The sequence below is a fragment of the Sebastes fasciatus genome, chromosome 7 (assembly GCF_043250625.1).
Source record: "Sebastes fasciatus isolate fSebFas1 chromosome 7, fSebFas1.pri, whole genome shotgun sequence".
NCBI lineage: Eukaryota > Metazoa > Chordata > Actinopteri > Perciformes > Sebastidae > Sebastes > Sebastes fasciatus.
This window is the reverse complement of record NC_133801.1, coordinates 21484568-21510452: the sequence shown is the minus strand read 5'-3', so window position 1 is coordinate 21510452 and position 25885 is coordinate 21484568. Positions and strand designations below refer to the sequence as shown.

The following is a 25885-nucleotide window of genomic DNA, read 5'->3' as shown; positions in this document are numbered from 1 at the left end:
TCAAAGAGGGGCGCGGGCCGTGAGTGGCAGAGCGTGCTGTGGAGGAAATGGGGATTTATGTAGCAGCGAGGAGACGGCCTCTAATGTTATAGCTCCGTGTCAGTCCTCATACTGCACAGTCACTACAGAGCAGAGCCGAATACACACACATAAACACACACACGCTCGCGCACGGGCCGGCTTTATAAGCGAAAATGGGGCCGAAAGGAGATAAAAAACAAGGTTTATTGCAAGAAGGCAACAAAAAGAGAGCGAGAGCTGGAAATTGAGAAAGAGGGTTTATGTTTTCCGAGCAGTGAAGGATTTTAGACTCCTATCCATCACCTCTCCTGTCTTCTTCTCGGAGGAATAAAGGGTTGAGTCCAACACACACAGTGGCCTGTGTTTGTTATGCGTGTGTGTGCTTGCGTGGCTTGCTCATTTGGGTGGAGCTGAAACATGAAACACTGGTGTTCTCTGCTCCTAATTATAGAGTGTGTGTTTGTGTGAGAGGTAGAGAAGTGGGTTGAGAGCTTGGTGTGTTTATGTCGGGCTAAAAATACAAGACATGTTTAAATCGTGTCTGCACACCCACACAGACACCCAAATAAGCAAGAGTATTTTTGTCTGCATGTTTCTGACTCTGCGTACGTGAGGGTGAGACACACAGAGAGAGAGGGAGAGAGAGGAAGAGAGGGTCTTTGTGCCAGGTCATGCAGAGAGCTTCATCTGTTGCTGTAGAGCTCAGAGCACTTCTATCTCCTCCTCACATGCTCATAACACAAGAATAATCATTCCATCAGGCTGCAGCTAATGATGATTAGTCTGTAAAATGTCAGAAAATTGGGAAAAATTACTGTTTCAATTTCCTCAAGCGTGAGATTATATCTTCATATTGCTTGTTTTGTAGTCCAGAACCCAATAATTTGTAAATTATGTATTGCATGCAGTGCCTTGGTAGCAGAGTGGTTACATCACATGCCATATAACCGCAACGTCCCAGGTTCTGTTCCGGCTTTGGGACCTTTGTTGCATGTCATACCCCTCTCTCTCTCTCTCTCTCCCCCCATTTCTATATTGTCTTCTGTCAAATAAAGAAGAAAAAGCCAAAACATAATCTTAAAAAAAAGAATAATAATAGTTAACTATCATAAATGAAATGCTTTGACAAAAAAAAGGTTGCAGGAATAAACCCATCCAATCATTTCATTCAGGCCGAATGAAATGTTTGAACAGGCTACCAGCTTACCTGTGCGCGCTCTGCCTGTGCACTTACTGCGCATTGTCTTCCACAAGCTGCTAGCTTGACAGCTGTGAGTACTAACAATAGCCATGTTCGTTGTTCATGATGATAATTTTTGGAGGGAGACCTGAACGGAAGGACTGTCAGTGTTGCAGACTAGGCGACTTTCTGGCCAGATTGAGGGACTTTTGGAGCTAGTGCTGCTACTTTCATTGGAAAAGAGTTGGCAACACTGGACTCTGTTTTTCGTTTGGATCATTTTTTTAAATCTAGCTCTCTTGCTAGTTTCTAGATTACTTACCCCTTGCTTTAATGGACTAATCATTTAAACAAAGGGTGCCCAAACCTTTCCCTTTGAGGGCCAAAACTGGAACTCAATGGAGGGCCACGGGCCAAAATTAAACACCTATTGTGTTGTATTATTAAGATGCAAAATGGTACCAGGATCCCAATTTTTTCCCAAAACTGCATAGGATTATTATAAAGTGGACATGTCTGTAAAGGGGAGACTTAGAACCCATTTTCAGTCACATATCTTGAGATCAGAGGTCAAGGGACACCTTGACAAATGGCCATGACAGTTATTCCCCACCAAAATTTAGTCCAACTTTAGCCTCCTTCCTGACAAGCTAATATGACATGATATGCTACTAATGGATTCCTTAGGTTTTCTAGTTTCATATGATGCCACTATCTTCTAACCATAAACCCGAGCCTGGTACGGCCTCCAAAAGACAGTAAAGTCAGTTGGGTCTTTTAATAAAAAAAAATAATTTGCTAACATCTGGCGGGCCAAATCAAACCTGATGGTGTGCCAACTTTGGCCCGCGGGCCCCACTTTGGACAGCCCTGATTTGAACTGTAGAGTAACCGATCGTTTCATTTCCAGACTAAAGTCAGCTCTTTTCCAAATTTCCTTGTTGCTTTCCCCAATTTTGTATCTGTAGTCGAGACAACAAGAAGCATGTAAACGAATGTAGTCCGTCTCAGCTTCCTATTATTCACTGTGACTCACTACTCCTGTTTCATAATACACTTTGTCATAATGTCATAGCACATGTGTAATTGGTGGCCAGTTAGTCATTTACTCAGTCGGTCTACAGATCTGTTGTGACGCACTTAAATATGTGAACCAAATATTAATGCAGCCCGGTGGTCACAGTGTGCTCAGTCTTTCTGAGACATACAGGCCTCATTAGAACAACCTCTGGTGGCTGATCACGCTGAGCACACACACATGCGCTCCCTGGCTTTCCACATCAGTTCCTCCCTGTCAGAGCGAGCTCATTACCGCCAGAATCTGGCCCTCACACTGAGCCGACCTGCTTTGCTATGCAGTGTTTTTACACTGGCACAAAATGTCAGCCCGCTAAAAGCATCTGTGCTCCCCATCATCCTGCTGAGAGGGAGAGGGAGGGAGGGAGGAGGAAGATGGAGAAATGTGGTGAAAAGAAAGCAAATGTAGAAATTACACCAAAAGGCCAGAAAGAAAGGAAAGAGGGGTAGATGGCAAGGAAGCTGAAAAAGAGAGACGGCAATCTGTTTGTCAGAGAAAGGGAGGAGGCGTCGCAGCATGACTGAGAATCCTGTTTTTTGCATGAGCTGTACAGAGTTACGGGGCGTTATTCACCACCAACAGTACCATTTCCGACTCTCTCTGTATGTGTGAACCACCACGTTATTCACTCCGCGATCAGTGACTTATGATTAGGTATTCATTATTTCTGTTTGCATCTATAAATATGCCCACGCAGCAGAGTTAAACACACAGAGCCCCACATGAGTGGTGTTTTGATGTGCGAGGATGAGAGGAGGAAAACGAGGATGAGACGAGCTGCTCCAGCGCTCTGCGCACACTGCAACACACCCTCACGGCAATTTCTCCTGCTCTGTGCAGGAATAAATTACATACTACTGTCGAAGTTTGACATTAGGAGTCAGCATACAGCTATATTTCAGCAGAAGGATCTTCTAGTTTTTAGATTTACACCACCCAGACGGACATCTTGTAATGTGGCCAGTGTGTGGGAGGCTAAACTGCAGTCTGTCTCCAGTTAATAATCTTTGTTCTGGATCTGTGCTGATTTAGGTTGCGTACATAATCACAGTTTTTGGAGTGTTTTTTTGTGCTATTTATGGTGGCTGATACTCATTTGAGAATCAGGAGCAACACACTGCACAGTCTGGCTATAGTGTCAGATATTGTTTTCTCTTTTAGTGATGATAAAGAGGTGCCGTCTCAGCCTCCACCTGTGCTGTGACTCAGATTGTAACCTTGACAACCGTGTGAAGGTCAGCGGGGGGTGTCAACGGAGTGACTGCTGCCATGGTGATAGAGGAGAGAAGGGGGATTGCTGTGGCGTCTTGTATCAAAGCATAGCTCACAGACATCAAAGTTTTTTTTTGCTCCTTTGTATATGTGTGTGTGTGTGTGCACTTACCTTAGGGGCCGTTCACATAACGCACTTTTGCGCCCTCAAATCCATTGTTGTCAATGTAGACATGCGGCAGACACACGCCGTCGCAGCATGCAAACGTTTTCAAACGCCTATTTTTCAGGGCGAGATGACAACATAAATTTGTTGAACTTTTGGAACGTTGCAGCTCGCACCACATGTCATGTGACGAGGAACAACCAATCACTGCTGGCAGATATCTTTTCCTTCTTCTGTAAATATCAGTCTACGGTAAATATACTATATGGAGGAGAAGTTAATTGTTTTAGTGCAGGGCTACCCAGAGATTTACATCTGTCCCACGGACTATTTTACTTGCTTTACCCTTTCCTTCCAAGAACGTCACGACATCCGGTTGAAAGGTCAGCCAAACTCGCAGACATATCGAGCAGTAAAGTTACTGTGAGGGATTTACGGTGCTGGAAATCCATTTATCTTTGTTTTGACTTTGTGTAGTTTAGTCAGTGAGGCTATTACTGCAAAATGACCGCATCTTCATCATCGTCATCGCAGCACGCAGGTTTCGGTTGCTTAGTAATGGCAGGCGCAACCTCCGAAGCACCTTGGATAAAAGGATGAAAGCGGCTGGCGCAGCACGTGAGCGGCTCCTTAGTCCGCATGTGCAACAGAAGGACAAATCAGTACTATGTATTTGTATTTAAAAGAGAGAAGCATCAGGATTTAATTCATCTGAACCTGTAAAGATTTTAAGGATTGTCGGTTTCGGAAAGATACAAGGAAGGTGTGGGTTAAGGGTTTTCAGATCGCTGTTGGACGATCCAACAAGAACTTCTTTTGAAGCAGACAAACTCAGTTTGAGTTTATACTATATTTGAACCAAATTTAACAAAACTCCTTACTAAGTTACTGTTCGGATCTGCAGGTGGATTCACTTGTGTTTGACCTGTGTAGTCCAACAAAACTCCACTATAAATCACCTGTTATTACACTTATCTTGAGATCTTAATTTACTTTAAGCACTCGTTGCTCACTAGAGGGCAGAAAGTAGACACCAAAGCAAATTCACAGTAACAACCAGTATTTTACTAAATCAGTTTATCAAGTTCTATTGGCTAATGTATTAGCAAACACATAACTTAACGTATCCAGCAGAAACACAGCAACATAGACATTGAATAGGAGAAAAGGTTCAGGATCCCTTGACTTGCTATATGTTTGACTCCTTTCCCCAGCCCTCTTTTTAATCTCTCTGCCATTTCTTGCTTGGCTTCACTGTTTTCCCCTACTTACTGTACGCCTGTAAACTCAGCATTAGCTTAAGAGTGCTTTTACGAGGCCCAGTTGGTAGCTTTCACTGGTAGAAAAACAAGTTTATCACTGGTCAATGTCATGCACAGATAATTATATCCAAGGTTATAGTGTGACAGGGTGGGCACCGTTCCAGTCAGCCCCAGATGGGCACCATTGCAGAAGGCCAAACCAGAGTCAGTGATGTGCTGCAGAGAGATCAGAGCAGGGAGCTCATCGACCCACTTCCAGGTCATTAAACTGAAGATTGGTCTTATCGGGAAAAGCAGCGTCACCCAACAGAGATCAATAACAGATAGAGAGATCTGGCCAGAGGGGTAGGGGATGTGTGTGTAGCTTGCCAAAAAAAAAGACAAAAAAGGAAAACTGAAACAGATGTTTGACTCCCCACATTCCTGTGCAAAGATGTTCCCCTGCACTACAGCTCTGGATAACACCCAACAAACTGCAAAAGGTGGATTTAAGATGAAAGGATTAGTTGATTAACCAGTTAGTCGAACAATAGAAATTTAAGACAGTTTTGTTAAATGATTAATCGTTTCATTAATAAGTGATTCATATTTAAGTATGAAGCAAAACTGCACAAAATAATTTTAATTCCAACTTCTCAATGTGAGGTTTTGGTGCTTTTCTGTGTTTTTTTTATTGTAAATTGAATATAATTTTATTTCAGGTAGAACAAAACAAGGAGCCATTTTTGACTGTTTTCTAGGGGTGGGGGAAATCGATACAGCATAATATCATGATACTTTGTGCAGCAATATTGTATAGATACGCAGACGTCAGTTATCGATCTTTTATTATATAAACTATCAACCACTTAACAATCCAATGGCCTACCGGCGGGGGTAGCCACTATTCTGTATTTCAGAGGTTGTAGCTCAGTCTTAACGCTAGAGTGAAGATACTGGTATCATATGACACTAGAAAACCTAATGAATCGAACGGTACCAACCATGTCATGTTAGCTTGCGAGAAGAACGCTAGATAACGCTCCAAAGTTATGCCAAATTGGAAAAGGAAAAACTGGCATTGCCATTTTCAAAAGGGTCCCTTGACCTCTGACCTCAAGATATGTGAATGAAAACTCTGAGATGAACAGAGTGAAAACTGTATCTTGACAAACAGATGTTGACAAACTGCGTGATTTGCAGTTGAAAAAAGGTAATAAAAAACAATATATCTTATCGCAATACTCACACTGACATCTCAAAATGTTTAAAATCACAATAATATCATATCGTCGGGCCTCTGGTGATTCCCACCCATACAATTTCCTGACCTTTTATGGAGTTTGAGTTATTGCAGCATTTTATATATGTTGTGAAACCCTCTGAGGGAAATGTTTGATTTGATTTGATTTGTAATTTTGGGCTGCGTAAATCAAATTGACTTGACTTGATTAATCAGTTAATTGCAAAATAATCTACAGATTAATGCGATGATGCCCCAATGCGAAAATCCCCCAAAAAAACAGGACCCATGTTTACATCGCAGAGATCAGAAAGAAAGGACACATTGGAAAACAAAGAGACGGATTTATAACAGTAATGCGAAGAGATCGAGATCGAGAAGGGAGAGATTATTTGAGTAGGTTGGCCTGCGAGTGGATTATAAAGCAGGCCATCTGCCACTACGGGATTATAATCCTACAAAGAGACGGACAGAGAATGAGGGGAAGATGTACATGCCATGCAAAGACCTAGATACTGTTACACTGTGAAGGAAGAGTGAGTGACACACATCTTTGCCCAAATAAAACTGGCTAAACATTGGTTCAAATCAGGAATAAGTGGCGATGATAATCTGACCAGACATTAAATTCCAGTTTTTGGTACTTGACATTTTCCAACACTTTGATCACCAGCGCTGTTTTAGTTTGAGTCTTAAGTATTTGCAGCATCCTATGTCTTTGTTGACCATTCATGCAGCACAGATAGGGATTAAGCTGAAGGTTAAGGAAGAAAGTCACTCCTCTGCCCTTCTCCTCTCCTCTCCCTCTCTCTGTCTCTCGGTCTGGCTTGACTCCATATGAAACAGCAGAATGACATTCCGACCCTGACCCACGCCAACCTCACCCTCCCTCCCTTTTTCCACCGTCCCCTCTCCACACTGGCCGACTCAGCGTACACTCAGCCCGACAGCTCCTCCCTCTTTTCAGTCCAAACCAGACAGAGAAAGGCGGCGACCGGGATCGTACTCTGCTTTTCACTGCTCCCTTCCCTCCCTCTTTTTCTCTCTCTCTCTCTCTCTCTCTCTCCCGTTCTCACACCCCTCCTCCTCCTCCTCTTTCAGTTTTGGGGAAGCGGCGATCAGACCCCGTCCTTCTTTCTTAGCTAACAGACAGACCAGAAAACAGTCCAAAAACAAAAGATAGAAAGCAGAGAGTGAAGACTGAACTAAAGGAAAGGCAAAGCAGGAGAATATTTTAGTTTCGATCGAGGACTGAGTGGGATTCCTTTCCCCTCCTCTCTCCACTCCTCTCCTCTCCTCTCCGCTGGAATACCACTGCAGGGCTGGGAATCTTATCCCAGTCCCGCTCCTGTTCCCATCAGCTCAGCCAGCTCCACTCTAGGATGCTGTGAAGGATGGTCCACCAGGAAAACTGTTCTTACCAGGTAGTTCTCATGACATTCATTTAATTTAATCTCTTGTTGCCATTTTGACAAGCTGATTTTGTTGTTGCCAGCTCTGCTGATTGTACGAAATGTCATGTTTTTATCTCCTCAGTTTCAGTTTATCTTAAATCCTTGAATGTCACGTCGAAACTGGGACATTGTTGCACATGTGTGGGACTTGTGTGTGTGATTGTGTAGGAGTATTTCCTTGTCTTTTGTGGTTACGTGATTGTGTTGTGAATCTGATGGCTGGCTGGTTGCTAAGAGAGCACTTGACTCAAGGGAATAATGTCCCACCTCCCCTCCACCTCCTCCTCATCCAGCCTCATCAATCCATGTCAAGGAGGCATGAGGTATGCATGTAACTGCAAGTTTACAGTGTCGTGACTGAACTACGTGTGTGTGTGCAAATGTGTTTTCATGTAGAGGATGTGTGTAATTCAGTGTATGTATGGCGCAGACAACATGAAGAGAATTTAAATGTGAATGGTTGCTTGGAGGTTTTTGTGAATGCATGCATGCATGTTTATGAGTGTGTGTGTGTGTGTGTGTGTGTGTGTGTGTGTGTGTGTGTGTGTGTGTGTGTGTGTGTGTGTGTGTGTGTGTGTGATTCTTGTGGGACGTGTGACAGCAGTGTCCCACTTTATCTGACGAGGAACGAAGGAGTCGTGATTAAAGGAAAAGCAAATGCATCACACACAGTTGCACACACAGCTACATCTGCTTTTCTATAACCAGCTCTGCTTTGGGAAGAAAGTCTGCAATGCAGTGGAGATGGAGAGTGGGAACAAGCAGAGAGGTAGATGAAAGGCGAAAGAGATGAGCTGAATATGCCAGGGGAGGAACGGAGGGGGGGAAAGTTGGAGCTTCTTTGATGGGGAGAAGCAAGTGTAGAAGCACGAAAAAGCTGCAGAGGAAGTGATGAGAGGGAGACATGAGGGTCTTTGAGAGACGGATGGGCCTTGTGGGTGCACTTAGAGTGTTTTAGCAACATGAAAACTTGAGTCCAAATTCTGTCCTCTAACATTTCCCCTTGGTTTAAATGAAGAAGCATTTTTGGAAAATGGGATTGATCTATTAAGTACTGCTGTTTTTCATGTAGTGTTCATCTCTCTGGCATTATCAATGTGCATAAAAGCTGATATCCTGTCAGCTCCGTGTGCATGCTCTTAATGCTTGAGATTAGGTTTGGGAATTAATAAACTGCCCTCAGGCCTTTTGTTTACGATTTTTGCTGTTAGAAAACCTCAAAAACACTCAAATCATCTGACAAAACATTTGTAATAATCTTGGTATGTTCTACATATTCGCATGTCAGGAGGGTAGATTTGTGCTCGTGTGGGTGAAGGACCAGTTGTGTAACGGGATAAGGATTTCCTGCCATGTTTCGTGGTAGATAAGAGCTAGACGGAGCGACGGAAAGACGGCAGGATGGAATGAAAAGAGCAGCAGATAACCAGAGGAAAGTGACGCCGAAGGGCTAGCGGAGACAGCAGATTAAAGGCAGAGATGAGAAAGTAACAGAAGAAGTATTGACAAGAACACAGGCTGAGCAAAACGAAGGGAGAGGTGGGTAGAAAGAGAGAGAAATGAGAACGGCGCTTGGCTTTCTGAGGCAAATGAGATGATATCAGTTAAATATAAAGAATGAAAAGTTTAAAAAAAGAGAAAGCAAAGGAAGCTGAGATGGCTTTAAAGCAAGGGATGCACTAGAAAAGAGAGATGGAGCGAGAATGAGAGTGGTAAGCAGAACAGAGGGTTCAGGCTCTGATAACAGCGACTCTCCAGAGGCCCCTCAATTAGACTGGTAACCTGGCAACCAGCAGGCAGACAGCGCCCCTCACACACGTATAAAACACACACACACACACACACACACACACACGGAGGGATGGAAAGAAGCAAAGCACGATGGGGGGAAAGAGCAGAGGAAGCGTAGAGGAGATGGAACGAGTGAGCGGTTTAATGAGGGGATCAAACGGACAGGGAGTAAACAGATTAAGTGGAAAAAGAGGGTGTTGTCGCTGTATTTCTGTTTGTCTCCTGGGACAGACCACGTCTCGGGGCGATCTCTGTTTTGTTATCAGCGTCATTGTTTTCCTCTGCTTTAATTAAGACGTGGTCGTCGTCTTTCTGTCTTTGGCTTAAGGCAGCTAGGAGAGAAATGACAAGAGGAGGGCAAGGAAAGAAACATGGAAAGCATCTGTCCTTCCCTGTTTGAAGCGAGCTCTCACTTAATGTCAGAAACCATTAGCCAATTAAGTCACAGGCTGACCCCGGGAGAAGCAATAAAGCGACCATTTGACCCGTAGTCAACCAAAACCGTCTATCGATTCAAGCCATGTCAATTTTGCAAATAAACCATGAGGACAAAAAGAGCAAAGAGTTCATCATTAGATCACAAGAGTCACAAATCATCTACTGGAGCCATCCACTACATCCTGATGCTGCTCTTCATTTTATTAAGTGAGCTAAAAGAACGCCGTGTGTTTACTAGAAGCTGAGGTCTCAATATGTCATCCTGTTTTCAGATTCTCGTGTAAATGTATAAATCTCGCAGTGGCGTATTGCTGTCAGCGGCAGTACCAGCAGGGTGAAGGGCGATGGTGAGATTTATCGGCTCGGCCGCAGCGTGTCATCTCGGTCCGTAGGAATACTGTCATCTTGCCAAGGCCTCGGGAACTCTGGTTGAACATTGAATCCTGTTACACACCGTACTTGTGTGTATTTTGCATGAGGATTTATGTGTGTATTTATATTATGCATATGTGTCTACAAGCTCATGCAGTTTTTCATGCTTGACTGGAGAGTGGTGAAGGAGAGCTCTGGTGTCGGTGTAACAGTATATGAGGAGTGGCCTGATGAATTATGAATGAGAACAATAGCAGTACAGTAGATGCCACTGATGGATCATGCTAGAGTGACAGAATTGATCAATAAGGCAAGATAATAGACAAAAGATTATGGAATTACTGCCATAATAAATGAGTCTAGTTTGCCAGGAAGTAGTTATAGCATGTAGCTCGCCCTAAAATTGTAATTTTTACGTATCTGTTTATGTACAAATTAAACAAACAAAATGCACCACATATTTTTTCACTTTAGATAGAGCCCAGCTTTCCGTCACTGTGTCTCAATTCGGATCCTTCCGTTAGTACACCTCCATGTAGTAGTACACTGTGTACACTATGTACTTAACTTGCGTAGTGAATTTCAACAGGGAAGTGTTGTACCAAATCAAAACATGGCTGTTGTCCACTCTCCGGAAATGACGATCACAACATTTGACAGCTTCTTCTCCTTCTTTATAATGGCAAATTGCAACCGAACGTAGTGTTACCCCACTGCGATTGTCGCCCTCCAAAATGTCTGCCGGCTTGTTTGCTCATTTTAAAGGAACAGTGTGTAACATTTCGGAGGATTCTATCGTCAGAAATATAATTTAATTTTCATAACTATGTTTTCATTAGAGTATAATCACCTGAAACCAAGATCGTTCTGTTTTCGTTAGCTTAGAATGAGCTCTTCATATCTATATAGGGAGCGGGTCCTCTTCACGGAGTCCACCATGCTGCTCCGCCATGTTACTACAGTAGTCCAGAACGTACAAACCAAACACTGGCTTTAGAGAGAGCCTATCGCGTTTTTACGTTACCTGAAGGCCACCGTAGTTCTCTGACACGCTTGTGAAACTGCGGTAACGTGAGCCGTGGAGCGGAGGGGTACCCAGCTGGTTGCAATCTGCAACCATAACACTAGACCTTTAACAATTATATTATAACTTAATCAAAATGAACAATGAGCAACCGCAACCGCCGCAGATTCCTCAACCACCATTTTCACAAGTTTTTCAGTCCCTCCTCTTCTGCTACGTAGCCAAGATAGCGACCATTGAGGGTGAGAAGCGTCCAGCGTTCCACAATCAACTTTTTGACCGTTATGAATACACCATCCGGGTAATCATAGTGTACTGCGTTTGCCATACTTGTCAGTGTGAACGTACTTATGCACTCGAAATAGCAAGTGGAAGTACGCAAATTGAGACACAGTGCATGTCTCTGGTCATTATGCTAAGCTAAGCCAAACATGTCCCATCTCCAGCTCGGAAGCTAATGCTCAGACGCTCATTCTTGTAGAAAACAAATGTGCACTTTTCACAAGATATTGAACTATTACTTTAACTGGTCAGACTGTTATTAATCAGGACAGACTTATCAGAACAGATGATGTTATCGAAGTAAATGTGAAAACTTATCATGATATATACTTCAGGTCATATAGTCATATTGAGTATACACACAGATAAAACAAGGCAAGTTGAGAAGTTTCTGTATTCATTGCAATTTTGAAGATGATTTGTGACTTTGTGTCACTGCACAGTCATGTATGGGTGCCCTATATAACACCTTTGCTGTGCAGCATGCCTGTTTTTCATTTAACACAAGACTATACTTTGTCTTAATATTATGTACAATTTGCCAAAACTTCAGCTCCCTCAAACGCCGGCCTCTGTGTGAGTTAGCAGACGTCCCGATGGGCCGCCCCGTGCTCCTTTTCGCAGCCCAATTTGTTTGGAACACAGAGCATCGCCATGGAGAAATTCTCACCACGTTGCTATGGTAGCAGCCCCCGTTCTTTTTCCTCCTCTTTCCAAAGTAAAGATCAGCAGATCAGAGTCTGTATAGCACATTCCTTGCATAAGAGGCAGTACATGTGATCTGGTGTTATAATATCACGCAGACATTAACAGATATAGAAACCTATAAACAAAAAATGGAGTGAGTGCATCACGAGTTTAGGTGCGTTCGTATCCAACAAATGCACACACACACACACACACACACAGTGCTGTTGGCCTTGGATCCCAGGCTTACAGGAGGTGCCAGGAACCCTCTCTCCCACAGTCACCCTCTGTTCACTTGGAACAATAAGCCATTCTGTGTGTCTCTGTCTCTGTCTCTCTCTCGCTCTCTCGTTTGCTCGCTCTCTCAGCTGATCCGACAGTCAAGCATCAGAGGAATTAACCTGTGTGTGTCTCAAATATGCAGCTGATAGTATCCCCTGTCTTTGCCCTTGAACTGTGATTGAGTTTACGTGTGTTCGTAGATCCCCATTGCCGGCTTCCCGTGCATTGGTAACCCTCTCGACCTCCTATCCCATTTAAATCAGCGCTGACTTCACCTTCACTATGAAGTCAGCCTCAGTAATGAGAATCAGCGGGGCAGACTCTGCCCCACCCTTTGGCAGCAAACAGGCCGCCCTCGCTCACAACTAACACTGCTTTTATTGGCCTGTGTACGTGTGTGTGTGTGTGTGTGTATGTCCCTGTATTGTCCCCAGCAGCAGCAGCAGTCCAGTGTGGGTGGATGCAGGAGACAGCCAGACAATTCGCTGTACTCTACCCATAATCCTTAGGGATCAACACTGAATCAAACCCACTTCCTATTTCTTTTTTTTTCATTTAACCCCCGTGTGTTGGAGTGTGTGTCTGTGTGCGCTTGCATTCAAATGCTCTTTGATGTTATCATGCAAATGCATTATTCCCCCAACTGTCTTCATCTTTTTCCTCCTGTTATTCTCGTCTTCTCTCTCAGCAGAGAAACAGATGAATGTGACTCATGTTCATCAGTATCAGTTGACGTTCTCTCTCCCCTCTCGTCTTTCTCCTCTCATCTCTCTCGTACGCCCTGTTGTCCTCGGCTGGCTATTTTATTTTTCTTATCAGATATCGCCGTCTTCCCGTCAGATCTCTGACAGTGTAGTGTGGCTCATCCTCTGACTCGGTCTGCAGGAGGAGGATTGATGCTTCAAAGAAAGAAAGACGCAGTATAGAACTTTTAACTAGAAGGTCGGGGTTCAAGTTTTGTGTATTTCTCTGAGGCTTATGAGAGTGCTATGGCTTCAGTTTAGTAAAATTATATTTAGGGATGCGCCGATACTGGATTGGATATCGGGCTGATACTGACTCAAATAGCTGGATCGGGTATCCGTGACAATGGATCCGATCTAAAAAAACTGGCATAGCCATTTTCAAAGGGGTCACTTGACCTCTGACCTCAAGATATGTGAATGAAAACTCTGAGATGAACAGAGTGAAAACTGTATCTAATTAGATAAAGCAGATGTTGACAAACTGCATAATTTGCAGTTGAAAAAAAGGTAATAAATCGCACTATATCTTATTGCAGCATATTGCAAAGTGTTAAATAACATCATATCGTTGCTTAAGTATCGTGATAATATCATATTGTGGGTTCTCCGGTGATTTCCATCCCTACAATATAATACCTTTAGTGTTTTACTACTAAAATCACTGCAATACTTTCTGAATGCCTTATTTTTAGGAATCTAAAAATCATTTTCTTCGAAACCTTTTTCTCCATATAACAAAAAAACAAACCTCTGAAATGCATCCGTTTCTACTGCATAATGATTGCCTGAATAAAATAGAAAATCAAGAAAACTAATCACTGCTTGCAGTTCTACACTAATGTGCATATCATCTAATCACTACACAGTAAAAACGTGGTCCCGTTTTGCTGCATATGAATTATGAGTTTATTTTCCACTAGAATATGGTAATGATTTTCCCATTTCTGTGTGTAACCAGTTGATGGTTTGTGTGTGAAGTCATGTTCCCCTGCAGTGGGATTCTGCTGCCATATGTGGACATAATTTTCCGTCTGGGCGGCTATGACAAATATATGAGTCACGGGTCGATAGCGTCTCGCTAAGATGAGATCATTACACACCGTGGAGAGCTCAGATTGAAAATGTAAGTCATTGATACAAGGCACAGGCAATCACTGTGTATCTGAGTGAGTGACTTTGTGTGTATATATATGTGTATGTGTTTGTGTGCCAGACTAATGGTCCATTGTGCGCTGTCAGGGTTTATTCAGCTGGCCGGGGCTGTGGGGCTGCTGGCTTTGGAGTCCAGACAGGGCACTATTTTTACCTTGGCAGGAAGGGGAGCACACTACCTCCTCTGTTACATAAACACACACACTTTCACATTTCATTTTGCCTGAAATATGTAGGCTAATCTACATTTTAAATTAATCTCTCTTTCACAAACACACGCAGAATTGTAAGCCATTCTAGATAAGAGGTTTAAGAAGCGTAAAAGAAAAAGCACATTCAGAAAGGAGTCCTGGGTGTAACAGAGGGAGAATAAATATAGACAGAGGGAGATAGTGTCCAGGAGAGACTCCAGACATACTCATCTAAACACACACACATGGGCATGCTAAACACAAGTGCATTTCCATAAACACACACACACACATAGTGGCTATCCCATGGCTGAGGTGTCTCTTTCCAAACTGGTTGCGAGCAGCTGCTGTCCTCACGTCAGGGCGTGAAAACGAAAAAGAAAAAAAAACACAAGCGTGAGTTTCTCTCTCTCCCTCTCGTTTTGCTCTCTCTGGCTGTGAGAGGCCGCCCTGACCAGAGGGTGGAAGGTAGGGAGGGTCTAAAGGGGCCTTACCTCTGACCATTGTGCTTTCACAGTCCTGTGGGAACGGCAGAGTAGAGAGTGGAAGTAGTGCAGGGAAGTGAAAGAGAAAGATTGTCACAACATGTAAGAGAAATATGAAGAGAAGCCACCAGTAGTGGAGTAGATTTTTTTTTTTTTGGGTGTCAGCCCATGGCAGGGTTGAGTTGGCTGGGAATATGATGTATACTGACTGGGCTCAACCTCAGGAGTCGGTCTGGACTAACCTACTGACTGGGGAGTAGAGAGGATAAGACAGGGAGGGAAGGATGAGGGAGGCGCTGGATGATATGGATGGAAGTGGCAGAGTGGATGATGTCATCCGGCAAACGTCCAACCTCTACCTCAGTGATGACTACAAAGAGGTAAAGGACCATGTCGTGTCTTATTCCAAGCTTAAAAGTCAATTAATTGAAACTAATGCATGCAGTGTGGTCAATAGAGGTGGAATATTTTAGTGTCTACCAATATGTGAACACACAGACATATGCAGCTACTTTTGTTTGACGTTGATCTTCTCATCTAACTCTCAGCAAGAATGGGAATAAGTGTATTGCAAGAAAGCATAATTCTCAATATTCCTTTAAAAGGGTTTTGTGTGTGGTGTGTGTGTAGCTACAGTTTGTGCCACAGCCCAAAGACTGAGGCTGACGTAATGCTTGAAGTTTGGGTATTAAAGTGCTTAGATATTTGGGGCAAAGCTATGACATAATGGTGTGAGTAACCAGGCTTTTATCCCTAAATCTGCTTCAGTCTTTGTGAGAAAAAAACAGATTCCTCTGCTGAGTCTTTTCCCACAAATCCATAGTCTGGCCTTCTTGCTGAGAGAAAGCTCAAATGTCACTTGGAGATCTATTGTCCTGTCTAAATCCACTTCATGCTCTTCTCCCTCCCTTTGTCATTCTACCCCTTTTCTTTCTTTTTTGTATCCCACCATAACCATCCCCCACATACTCATGTACAGCCTTCTACCACTTGCTGAGTTGTTCTTTTCCACTCGCGAGTGACAGGAGCAGCCTTCCACTGACCCGAGGCTGAACCGTATGAGGGGTCAGAGGTCAGGTCCCTTATCTGGGATGGAATGTGTGCACTGCCTAGACAGACAGGTCTCAGATCGCACGGAAAGAGAAGACGGTCTTACACACAGAATGTAGACTTAAAGTATATACACTTTAAGGAATAGTTGGACATTGCCCCGTTTCCAGTCTTTATGAAAAGCTAAGCTCACCTGCTGCTGTCTGTAGCTACATTTTAGCATATATGAGAGAGTTTTATAAATGTTCTCGTCTTGCTGTAGGAAAGAAAACAAATGTTTATTTCCCAAAATGTGCAACTATACATTTAAATAGAATATACTTTGACTCTAGACAGAAATATGAACAAGTAGATGCAGTTTTAGTCAAATCTAAGCCTGTGAGAACCTTTGTGTGAACTGTGGAGCTAGTCAGCCCAGTCAAAACACACTCTCACACACACAGAGAGAAGACACAGTGACCTTGTATCTGTTTGTAGAGCTGTGAGCTCAGCAGCAGCTCACTGTCAGGCCTGGAAAACATATCAGAGTGAAGCCTTCCCAACTCTTCCAAAACACACATGTCATGCTTTTCACTCTTGCAAGCCCCCCAGTACTCACCAGACCTGGTATTTGCGTGTGTATATGTGTGAACAGTGGGTTCTTGTCTCCAACCAGCAAGGCAGTGAGGTATCGGCCAGTGAAAAGCCATCATTGTGCAAGAAAATGGAGAGCCCTTAGTGAGGAATGGAGGGAAAGAAGTATTAATAAATGAAGAGGTGACACATTTTTAAGGACCCGTCCTTTTATCATAGCATAGAAATCCGTAGGCATGCAGACACACACACACACATCTCAGATCTTAACCACTAAACAATTTCTGGCCACAAGAGCCAGCAATTTAGGGATGGATGCTCTTTGTTAGCACAGATAATTAAATTCATCTCCGTCCTCTGATAAAGATTTTCAGGGAAGATTTGAGGGCTCAAAACAAGCACTCTGTCATTCTTCATTGCCAGGGCTAAATCGCCCTCTAGGTCTGCGGATGAATGGCTGTAGTGCAGTGTGGAGAAAATGTCTTTGTCAATGAGGGTTTTTCAGTAGAGGAAATTGCTTGCTGAATTTCAGGAAAAACACAAATTAGCCCAATTGTGTTCCTCCCAATCTAATTTGGACGGTGGGGCGGCTCAAGGCCAGGAAATGAGGGAGGTGGTTAGGACTGTCGCTCGCTCTGTCTCTCTCTCTCTCTTTTTCCCTCTCTGCTACCCCTCCCACATGCATCTTAAAATGTTAATGTAATGGATCCGGCAGATTTCCATGTCATCATCATGTGGAAACTTGATATAAGATTTTATAAGAAGTTCTAGTGCGAAAATGACCCAGTAAAGCACACAAAAGGTTACAATAACGTCGTATTCATGTCCATTTGAGCGAGCCAATAAATGGAGCAGAATGGTAGCTTGTTTCTGGCCCTGGACATGCAAGGTTTGCATTTTATTCACCCCAAACTAAAATTTTAAAAGTAACACCTGGAAAAGGAGCAACAAGCAAACATGGAAACTGTGAAACATGACAGGATTCAATTTTTTTCCTGCTTTGGAGAGGCTCTGAGAATTCATCTACTTTACTTCCAATGAAGGAAGTACGTTTTGAGATTTACATGATAGCACATCAAATTTAAAACATCAGGAGGATAAGGTAGAAGATGAGCTATTGGTATGGATGATAAAAAAGAGTTGTTTAGAAAAGGAAGGAGAGGCAGGAGCATGTATTTACTACCCATTTCTCACCTCCACCCCTCAGTGGTGAATTCCACACCTTTGTAAATGGTTTATGGGACTTCCATGATGATGGTGGTTTTACCACCCACAGCCCACCCACAAACACACAACACAACACAAACATGTTGTATAACAGATGACGTCTATACAAAGACAGGAAGTTGTGTTGTCAGGCAGGTGTTGGATGCAGAGACGATGTCCTGCATGCAAAGCCAGCAGCAGACCACTGATAACTTTTGGCTAGTGGTTTCTTTTTCCCTCTCTTATTATGAGAAAGTGTAATAACTATGTCTGCAGTACGTTCCAGTTATTAAGTCTGTAAAGGTGTAATTCAGAGCGGAAACGTTTAGTTGATTAATCAATTAGTCGATTGACAGAAAATTAACTGGCAACTATTTTGATTATAGTTTCATTCATTCTTTCATTTTTTAAGCAAAAACTCCAAACATTTGTTTCTTCAATGTGAGGAATTTCTGCTTTTCTTTGTTTTATTTAATTTTAAATTGAATATCTTTGGTGTCAGACAAAACATTTAAAAATGTCACCTTGAGAAGAATTTCTATAGACTACAAGATTAGTCCATGAATCGAGAAAATGATCAGCGGATGAATCAATAATGAAAATAATCGTTAGTTGCAGCCCTGGTGGGATTGACCAATTACCAGTATAATCAATGATAAATAGAAGCAATACATTTCACCCTGACTTTCTGACATTATGTAAAGGGGTAGCATGAAGATTCATATTCAGAGCTATGATAAAACGTTTGCTCTTATGACTGCATGTTATCAGTAGCCTTGTGCAAAAGTGTGTCCTTGTGTTGTTTATATAATGTTTATGTAAATCAAAACCATTATCCAGAGATAGTTAGTTTATCCTTGAGGGCTGATGAGTTACACTTAGTGTACCAGTGTCACTGTATGAAATGTTTATTTTATATCATTGCCGCAGCATATTCTCTGTGTTCTGCTTCATATATTTAAACAACTCTCAACTCTGATCACTGGATGTAAAATGCAAGAAAAATATAGTCTCCTACTGTTTACTGCCTAGTTTTTTTTACACGGCTTTGTTCGTTCTACGGTCTGTTATTTCTTTATAGCAGACCGTTGCTATGGGCGCAGTTCTGATGTCGGACTCTGGCGGACCGTTTTTGTGTCAAATTATTGATTTCTTAAGAAAGTGGCCGTGTAATAAGCGGGATAATGTACAGCAAGTTGGTCGTTTTTGTGAAATAAACTCCTTCAGGGCGATGCAAGTTCAAGTTCAAGACATTTATTTGTCCCCGAGAGGCAATTGGTTTTGCAAGACTTTGCGTCAGGGTCCACACGGGGGGACGCATCACCATGTCGGGGTTTTCTTCACAACAATGACCAGCTCGCTGTACATTAACCCATACTTGTGATGGTAGTTGAAAACCTTGTGATTGGGCTATTGAGCTGTTCAGATAGTTAATCAACGAGTTATGATCCCTGACTTCGAAGATGTAACCCTGAGTATATCCAAGTAAAGTCGTGTCTAGCAGGCAACTCTCAAATTGCAAAAACTTGCAAAAACTCAGGAGACTCGCTGCCCGACAACTTATCCTAACCTAAACCATCTTACGAGAGTGTTCCAATTTGAGTGTTACCTTCTAGACACGACCCCAAATAAACTCATCTCTAAGTTAAGATACCAGAGATTCTTCCAGTGTGGGAATCAACTTTTTTTTATTTGGAGAGAGTTGGACAAGTTAAACCACTTTATGCCTTTACATCGACACAACCCCCTAGCAGAGAGTGTGTGTGTGGTCTTGAAAACTCTTTTGAAGCTGAGCTGTAAAGTTTATGGTGGTGCTGTTGAGCCGTCCTGAATGCGTTCCACCTGGACCTCAACACAACAGTTTTGTTTTCCCCCAGCCCTCACCTCATGAGGGGAGCAAACGGCTAACAATGCTCAGTGGACCCGCTGCTTCTGGTCTGCTTGGAGCAGCTGTTTTGTGGAGTAACATGACTGACAGCTGTGTTGTATGAGTACATGCACATTAATGTGCGCTTGCCCTGCACTGTACCACACAGGCTGCTGTTGCGCCATTTGAAGCAATGAATCGAAACTCTCAAGTGTGTTCATCTTGACTCCCCAGGCTATCTTTCAAACACACACACACACACACACACAAAGGAGCAGTGCCAGGTCCACTACGTGCCAGTGTGTGCGCTGGCAGTGCCAAGTGCGTCTTGCGGGCTCTTGTGTGGAGTGGGATTATGTTAATTTGTCCTTGGTGGAGGCACTCTCACCAACGCCTGCACACAATTGTCAGGAGAGACAGACAGAGTAGAGACGAAAAGGAGGGAGCGAAGGAGTTGAGAAAAGGAGTGGGAGAGAGGTGAAGCTGTGATAAGCAATTTGGAGAGGGAAGAACAAAACGAACAGCCGAGAGAGAGAGAGAGAGAGAGAGATAGAAGAGAGGCTCGAGGCTGATGGAGAGAAGTGGAGATGGAAGGAGATGAGTGGAATTGGGGATAATGAGGGGAAGAGAGAGAAAGACAAACGACTGGTGAGGCTGAATCAGGTGGGTAAAGAAAGCACGGGAATGTGAGGAACGAGATAGATGAGAAAGCTGGAAGATGTGTGGGGGAGTAAGTGGAGAGGGGTGATAATGGGAAAGAGACAGATCTTTTTTCTTTTTTTTTTTTTTTTTTAAAGTTATTTTTTTGGGGGCATTTTCCATTTTTTTATTGAGAGGACAGTGGATAGAGTCTTGGAAAGGGGGGAGAGAGAGAGTGGATGTGGAAAGGGCCACAGGCCGGATTCGAATCCGGGCCGCCGCGGTCAGGACCAAGCCTTGATACATGGTACATCTAACCCAGGCGCCCGGAAAGAGACAGATCTAAAGAGGAAAGATTGCCTGCCAACTTCTCACCTCGATTCTACTCTCTTTTTTTGTCATTTTGCCTTTATTATAGAGAGAAAGGAGGTCCCTGGCCACAGATGTTGTTGTTACATGGTATACGTCTTAACCAGTTGGCCATCAGACACCCCTCAAGAGCTTCTTAAATCTTCAAATCTACATTTTTTTGTTAGAGATCGTAAGATGGTTAACAATCTACAAAAGACATTTGATACATAGAATTATGTTTTTTCTGGCTCGGCGCTTATTAATACAGAAGTTCCCAATAACCAATTCAACATGGATGCCTCACATCACCCAGAATTTATCGTTGAAGGTTAATGAAACCCACATTTAATAGATTAATAGTGTTGTGTTGTCAATGCACACTATTTTTAACCTCCACACAACCGACTCTGCAATCCTACATTTGTCTAAAGTTGTCCGATGACATGAACACTGAGTTTTTCCCAACTCTATGCATCCTAGGGGTGTAATGATACATCGATCTGGATCGATATATCGATTCAGTGATCAACAATCCAACATCATGAATGCAAAATGTGAAAACATTGATACATATCATCTTTAAGATGCACCTTTATTTTGAAATTCCTATGGCATGTCCATCCAAGCGCACCTCATTCCTACAGAGCCCAGTAATAAAATTGGCAATTTAGTTGCTTTTTGTGAGTTTATATGAATGTAACTGTGTTAAATAGGCATATGATGTCGTCTAATATCGATCACAGTATCTAATATCATCGTATTGTATCGTGAATTGACAGATTTGTGATATCAGCAAATATCATATCGTTGTTCAAAGAATCAATGTAACATCGTATCGTGATGGAACTTGTGATTTACACCCCTAATGCATCACATATAACGTGAACGTGGGATCTATAAGCATTGCTTTGTTATAAAGATTCACAATCCAAAAAGGTTGGGAGCCAGTGTTTTAGACATCAGAACTTTCCCATAGCTCACATCATGTAAAACTTTTATTTTTTCTAAAACGTTCCATTCTTCCTGTCTTTCAGGCCTATTGATTTCATTTTTGAGAGAAGGACAGGAGCACTGTGGTGTTTAGACTAACTGTGTGTCTCACCTTTTGCAGAAAAGTTTTCCTAAAAAAAACAAACGTCCTAAATCTGGTCTCTAATGCTTGTTTGCAGCAGTAGCATGTGTGAAAAGTGCTACAGAGACTTTAACTCTTCCCATTTGATTAGAAACAGTCTTAGTCGCTCATTAGCTGTTTGCACCTCGGTGTTTACCTGCTATCAGCACAGACGAGACATCCTACGGAGACTGGTGTGTGTGAAGTGCTGCCAAAGCTGAGCTGGGAATTCAGGATTGGGAGGAGGCCAAGCGAGAGCGACTCTGGAATCGTGTATCCGTGGGATTCTTACAGATTTATTCATGTGTGAAACGGCTATTACTGCTCTTCCTCTGGTGGAGTTTACCATACAGTACGTAAACTCGATACTGTGTGAGTCCTGTATGAGAAAACCTACTTTGTGTGTGTGTGTGTGTGCGGGGGTATTGGGAGTGCTGCTCACTAGTTGTTCTCTGAGACAACAGCACCCCCTGCTGGTGACTTCTGGTAATGTCATCTTGTAATGATCCCTACTTAGATATTTCACACATTTTTTTCTCAGTACTTCAGCTGACTCCACACTTTGTATCAGAGCTTGTTAGGATGACACCGAAGCTCTTACTGCAAATTAAGAGGAGACTGCTGCTATTAATATACTTGCACACGTGATTTGGACTGTCAGAGAGTGCTTGGGGTGACTTCTATTTGTGCACACAGCCAGTCATGTAGGTGGGGGTTTGGGGGTTAGGGTGATGTAGCGTGCCAGAAAACTATATATACCTGCTGGGGTTGAGGTGCCATGACAACAAGCATCCACCCTGCTGATTAGTCTTTGAAGAAGACACCTAATCCCTACCACCCTGACCTCTGACCTCTGACCTCATTGTGAAACCACAACATAAATCATCAAAAAGATCTATGAAAAAAAGGTAACCGTATCTTGTTGATCCTCTTGTTGCAGGCCCAAAAGAATGAGAGGGAGTCTATCAGGCAGAAGTTGGCCCTGGGCAGTTTCTTTGACGATGGGCCGGGCATCTACACCAGCTGCAGCAAGAGTGGCAAACCCAGCCTGTCCTCACGGTAAGACCTCTGACATATTACGTCTCTCTTAAACAATACACATGTGACTGGTACTATTTTTGTGGTCTCATTATTCACTGAAAGAGGATCCTACCCAAAGGTGAGAGCAGTAGTTTAATGTCAGAGATCAGCGGTAGACAAGAGTTTAAAATAAACAGAAGGGTATGAATCTGAAAGTCTAGATTGACTGTGGGTACCAGTAAAGAAAGGACAAACAGGGAGGAAGAGAATGACAGGAAACAGAGAGGATTTGGTGCAGCATGAATGAGCCACACACAGTCAGCCCTTGTGGCTCTCACTTCCCAAAAGCCCCACACACACACACAGACGCTACTACCACCTCCTACACTGTACCTTACTGGAACTACATGCAAACACTCCAGTGCTCTTTGTATTCCTGTGATTTGAATCACGTGGATTTCTCAATATTGCTGCAGCGGATCAATGACTGATTGTGATGCTTAATGCCTCAATGATGATGAAATGGAAATAGTAAGATTACAGTAATATGGGAATTGCTTTTTTATTGTGGCAACCCATAGACACACTGTGTTAGCGCATGACTGATACTGGATTTCTTTTAGGTTGATACCACTATCGATATTTGAGAATTTTAAAATCATATAACAATACATCGGCCTATATTCTTTTTTTCTTTTTTTTTTACATTAATGGTGCTATTGATAAAATTGATAACATTGAGCCACTAGTTGTCACACTCTCCATCCCCCTGTTCCATCGCATTTACTTCAATCGCTCACCATCAATCTCAGCCATTTCTACGTTTTTTTCCACACTAACTGACGACTCAGAGATACCATGTGATACCAGCATTGTTTTACTTTTGACTCACAAGCCTTGTTAGAAGTGGGAACCAGACGTCGGGTATCTTCCACAGAGACAAACAAAACATTCATTTTGGACCCGCCAACATTTTTAAATGATTAATTCACAATTGTTTTCAGGAAAAGCCATACTTTTATTCAGCATCTCTAAAGGCTTTGTGGATGTTTTTTTTGTTTTTTTAAATATTCGTCCACATAAAAATGCTACCAATAAGACCTTTAAATGTTTTTATAAGGATCCCTTCAATTTATTTTTTAAAGAATTGTGTAAAAAGTAATGCCTTCACACCATCCCCAAGCCATAAAATGTATTTTTAAAATAGCCTTGCACCTACATGATGTGTGTATAATTAAACCCCTTCAATTTTAAAGATTTGTGACCAAGATATGTGCTGAGTGAAACAATTTATAATTAAAAGATAAACGTGTCAGTGCTCTCTCATTACAAACGATGTAATGGTGACACTCTTTATAAATTACCTCAAACGTATCTTTGGGATTTACTGTACTGCAGTTTCTTTTTACTTATCAGCTGACATATTCGCCAATAATAATGCTAATATATATGCAGTAAGCTCATATTGGCAGATACAGTATGTCAGTCTACACTGTAGAGGCATCACATTATATTAGCTACTAGTATGAAAAGTTTGTAAGAGCTCTCACAATCTCTTCAATTTGAGTTACAGGGAGGTTTTTGATGCTGCCTCTCCCGAAAAAAACAATCGACCGCTCAGGTCCTATTTTAATCAGGACTGATTGGATCTGTGCTGTGTAATCAATCATCTGTTTGTAATTACTGCATTGAATAAGCAAATTATTGATCCACAGTGGGCTGGAGCTACACCTAGTGATATTCTGCTGCTCCGTGGCACAAAAACACCCCCACCGGTCCCAGGCAGATTGCATCAGACCTACCGGAGGCTTCCTGGATCGATCCATATTGAAGACAAGAGGGGAGATGATTAAAAACACAAGCCTTCCTTAATTCTATCCACAGCCAGCGCTGTGCTCTGGTGATGAAGGCAGCGAGCGTCTGTTAGGATCTTCTTTACATTTTTTCTTTTTTTATATATATATATATATATATATATATATACACTTTTCCTCTCTTTAACACATGGGGTAGTGCACATAGTTTGGTGTGCAGAGCACTCTAAATCCTTTATTGAGGCAAAGCACTTTGTTGACCTCATCATTTGTATTAGCAGCAGTGCTGTTGACATTGCGGTCTGTTTTGGCCCTGGTCCGAGTCAATTACTGCAGTTCGAGCCACCATTGAACTGATTTGACTCTTATCTGCATTTATGCAAATATTAACATGTCTATCTCTGTCTCTCCCTGCAGGCTTCAGAGTGGGATGAACCTACAGATCTGTTTTGTCAATGACAGCGGCAGCGACAAGGACAGCGATGCAGACGACAGCAAGACAGAGACCAGTCTGGACACACCTCTGTCCCCCATGGTACGCACTGATGTCCACGTGTGCACTTTTGAATCCCATGCAGAGTTATAATAGTATTTCCACTAAATCGATTAGAATATTTAGTCGCGATTAATCGCTTGATTGTCCATGATTAATCACAAATTAATCACACATTTTTGATTTGCTCAAAATGTACCTTAAAAGGAGATTTGTCAAGTATTTGATACTCTTATTTAAATGGGAGTGGGCAAATATGCTTGCTTTATGCAAATGTATGTATATATTTATTATTGAAAATCAATTAAGGACACAAAACAATGACAAATATTGTCCAGAAACCCTCACAGGTACTGCCTTTAGCATAGAAATATGCTCAAATCATAACATGGCAAACTGCAGCCCAACAGGCAACAACAGCTGTCAGTGTGTCAGTGTGCTGACTTGACTATGACTTGCCCAAAAATGCATGTGATTATCATAAAGTGGGCATGTCTGTAAAGGGGAGACTCGTGGGTACCCAAAGAACCCATTTTCATTCACCTATCTTGAGGTCAGAGGTCAAGGGACCCCTTTGAAAATAGCCATGACAGTTTTTTTCTCGCCAAAATTTAGCGCAAGTTTGGAGCGTTATTTAACCTCCTTCTGAACAAGCTAGTATGACATGGCGCCAATGGATTCCTTATGTTTTCTAGTTTCATACGATAACGGTATCT

The 25885-nt window shown here is 42.5% G+C and overlaps 1 protein-coding gene across 6 annotated transcripts in view; it reads left to right on the top strand.

Moving 5' to 3' along the window:
* Positions 1–25885, top strand: part of schip1 (schwannomin interacting protein 1) — a 262826-nt gene that overhangs the window by 226363 nt on the left and 10578 nt on the right. For 4 of the 6 annotated variants that reach the window (XM_074642227.1, XM_074642229.1, XM_074642228.1 and 1 more), the window contains 2 exons: positions 22783–22901; positions 25094–25211. In XM_074642227.1, the coding sequence (XP_074498328.1) occupies positions 22783–22901; positions 25094–25211 (237 nt within the window). Of the gene's footprint in view, positions 1–7132; positions 7566–15097; positions 15426–22782; positions 22902–25093; positions 25212–25885 lie in introns of those variants that run through there. The other 2 variants (XM_074642232.1, XM_074642231.1) reach the window with 2 other exon arrangements.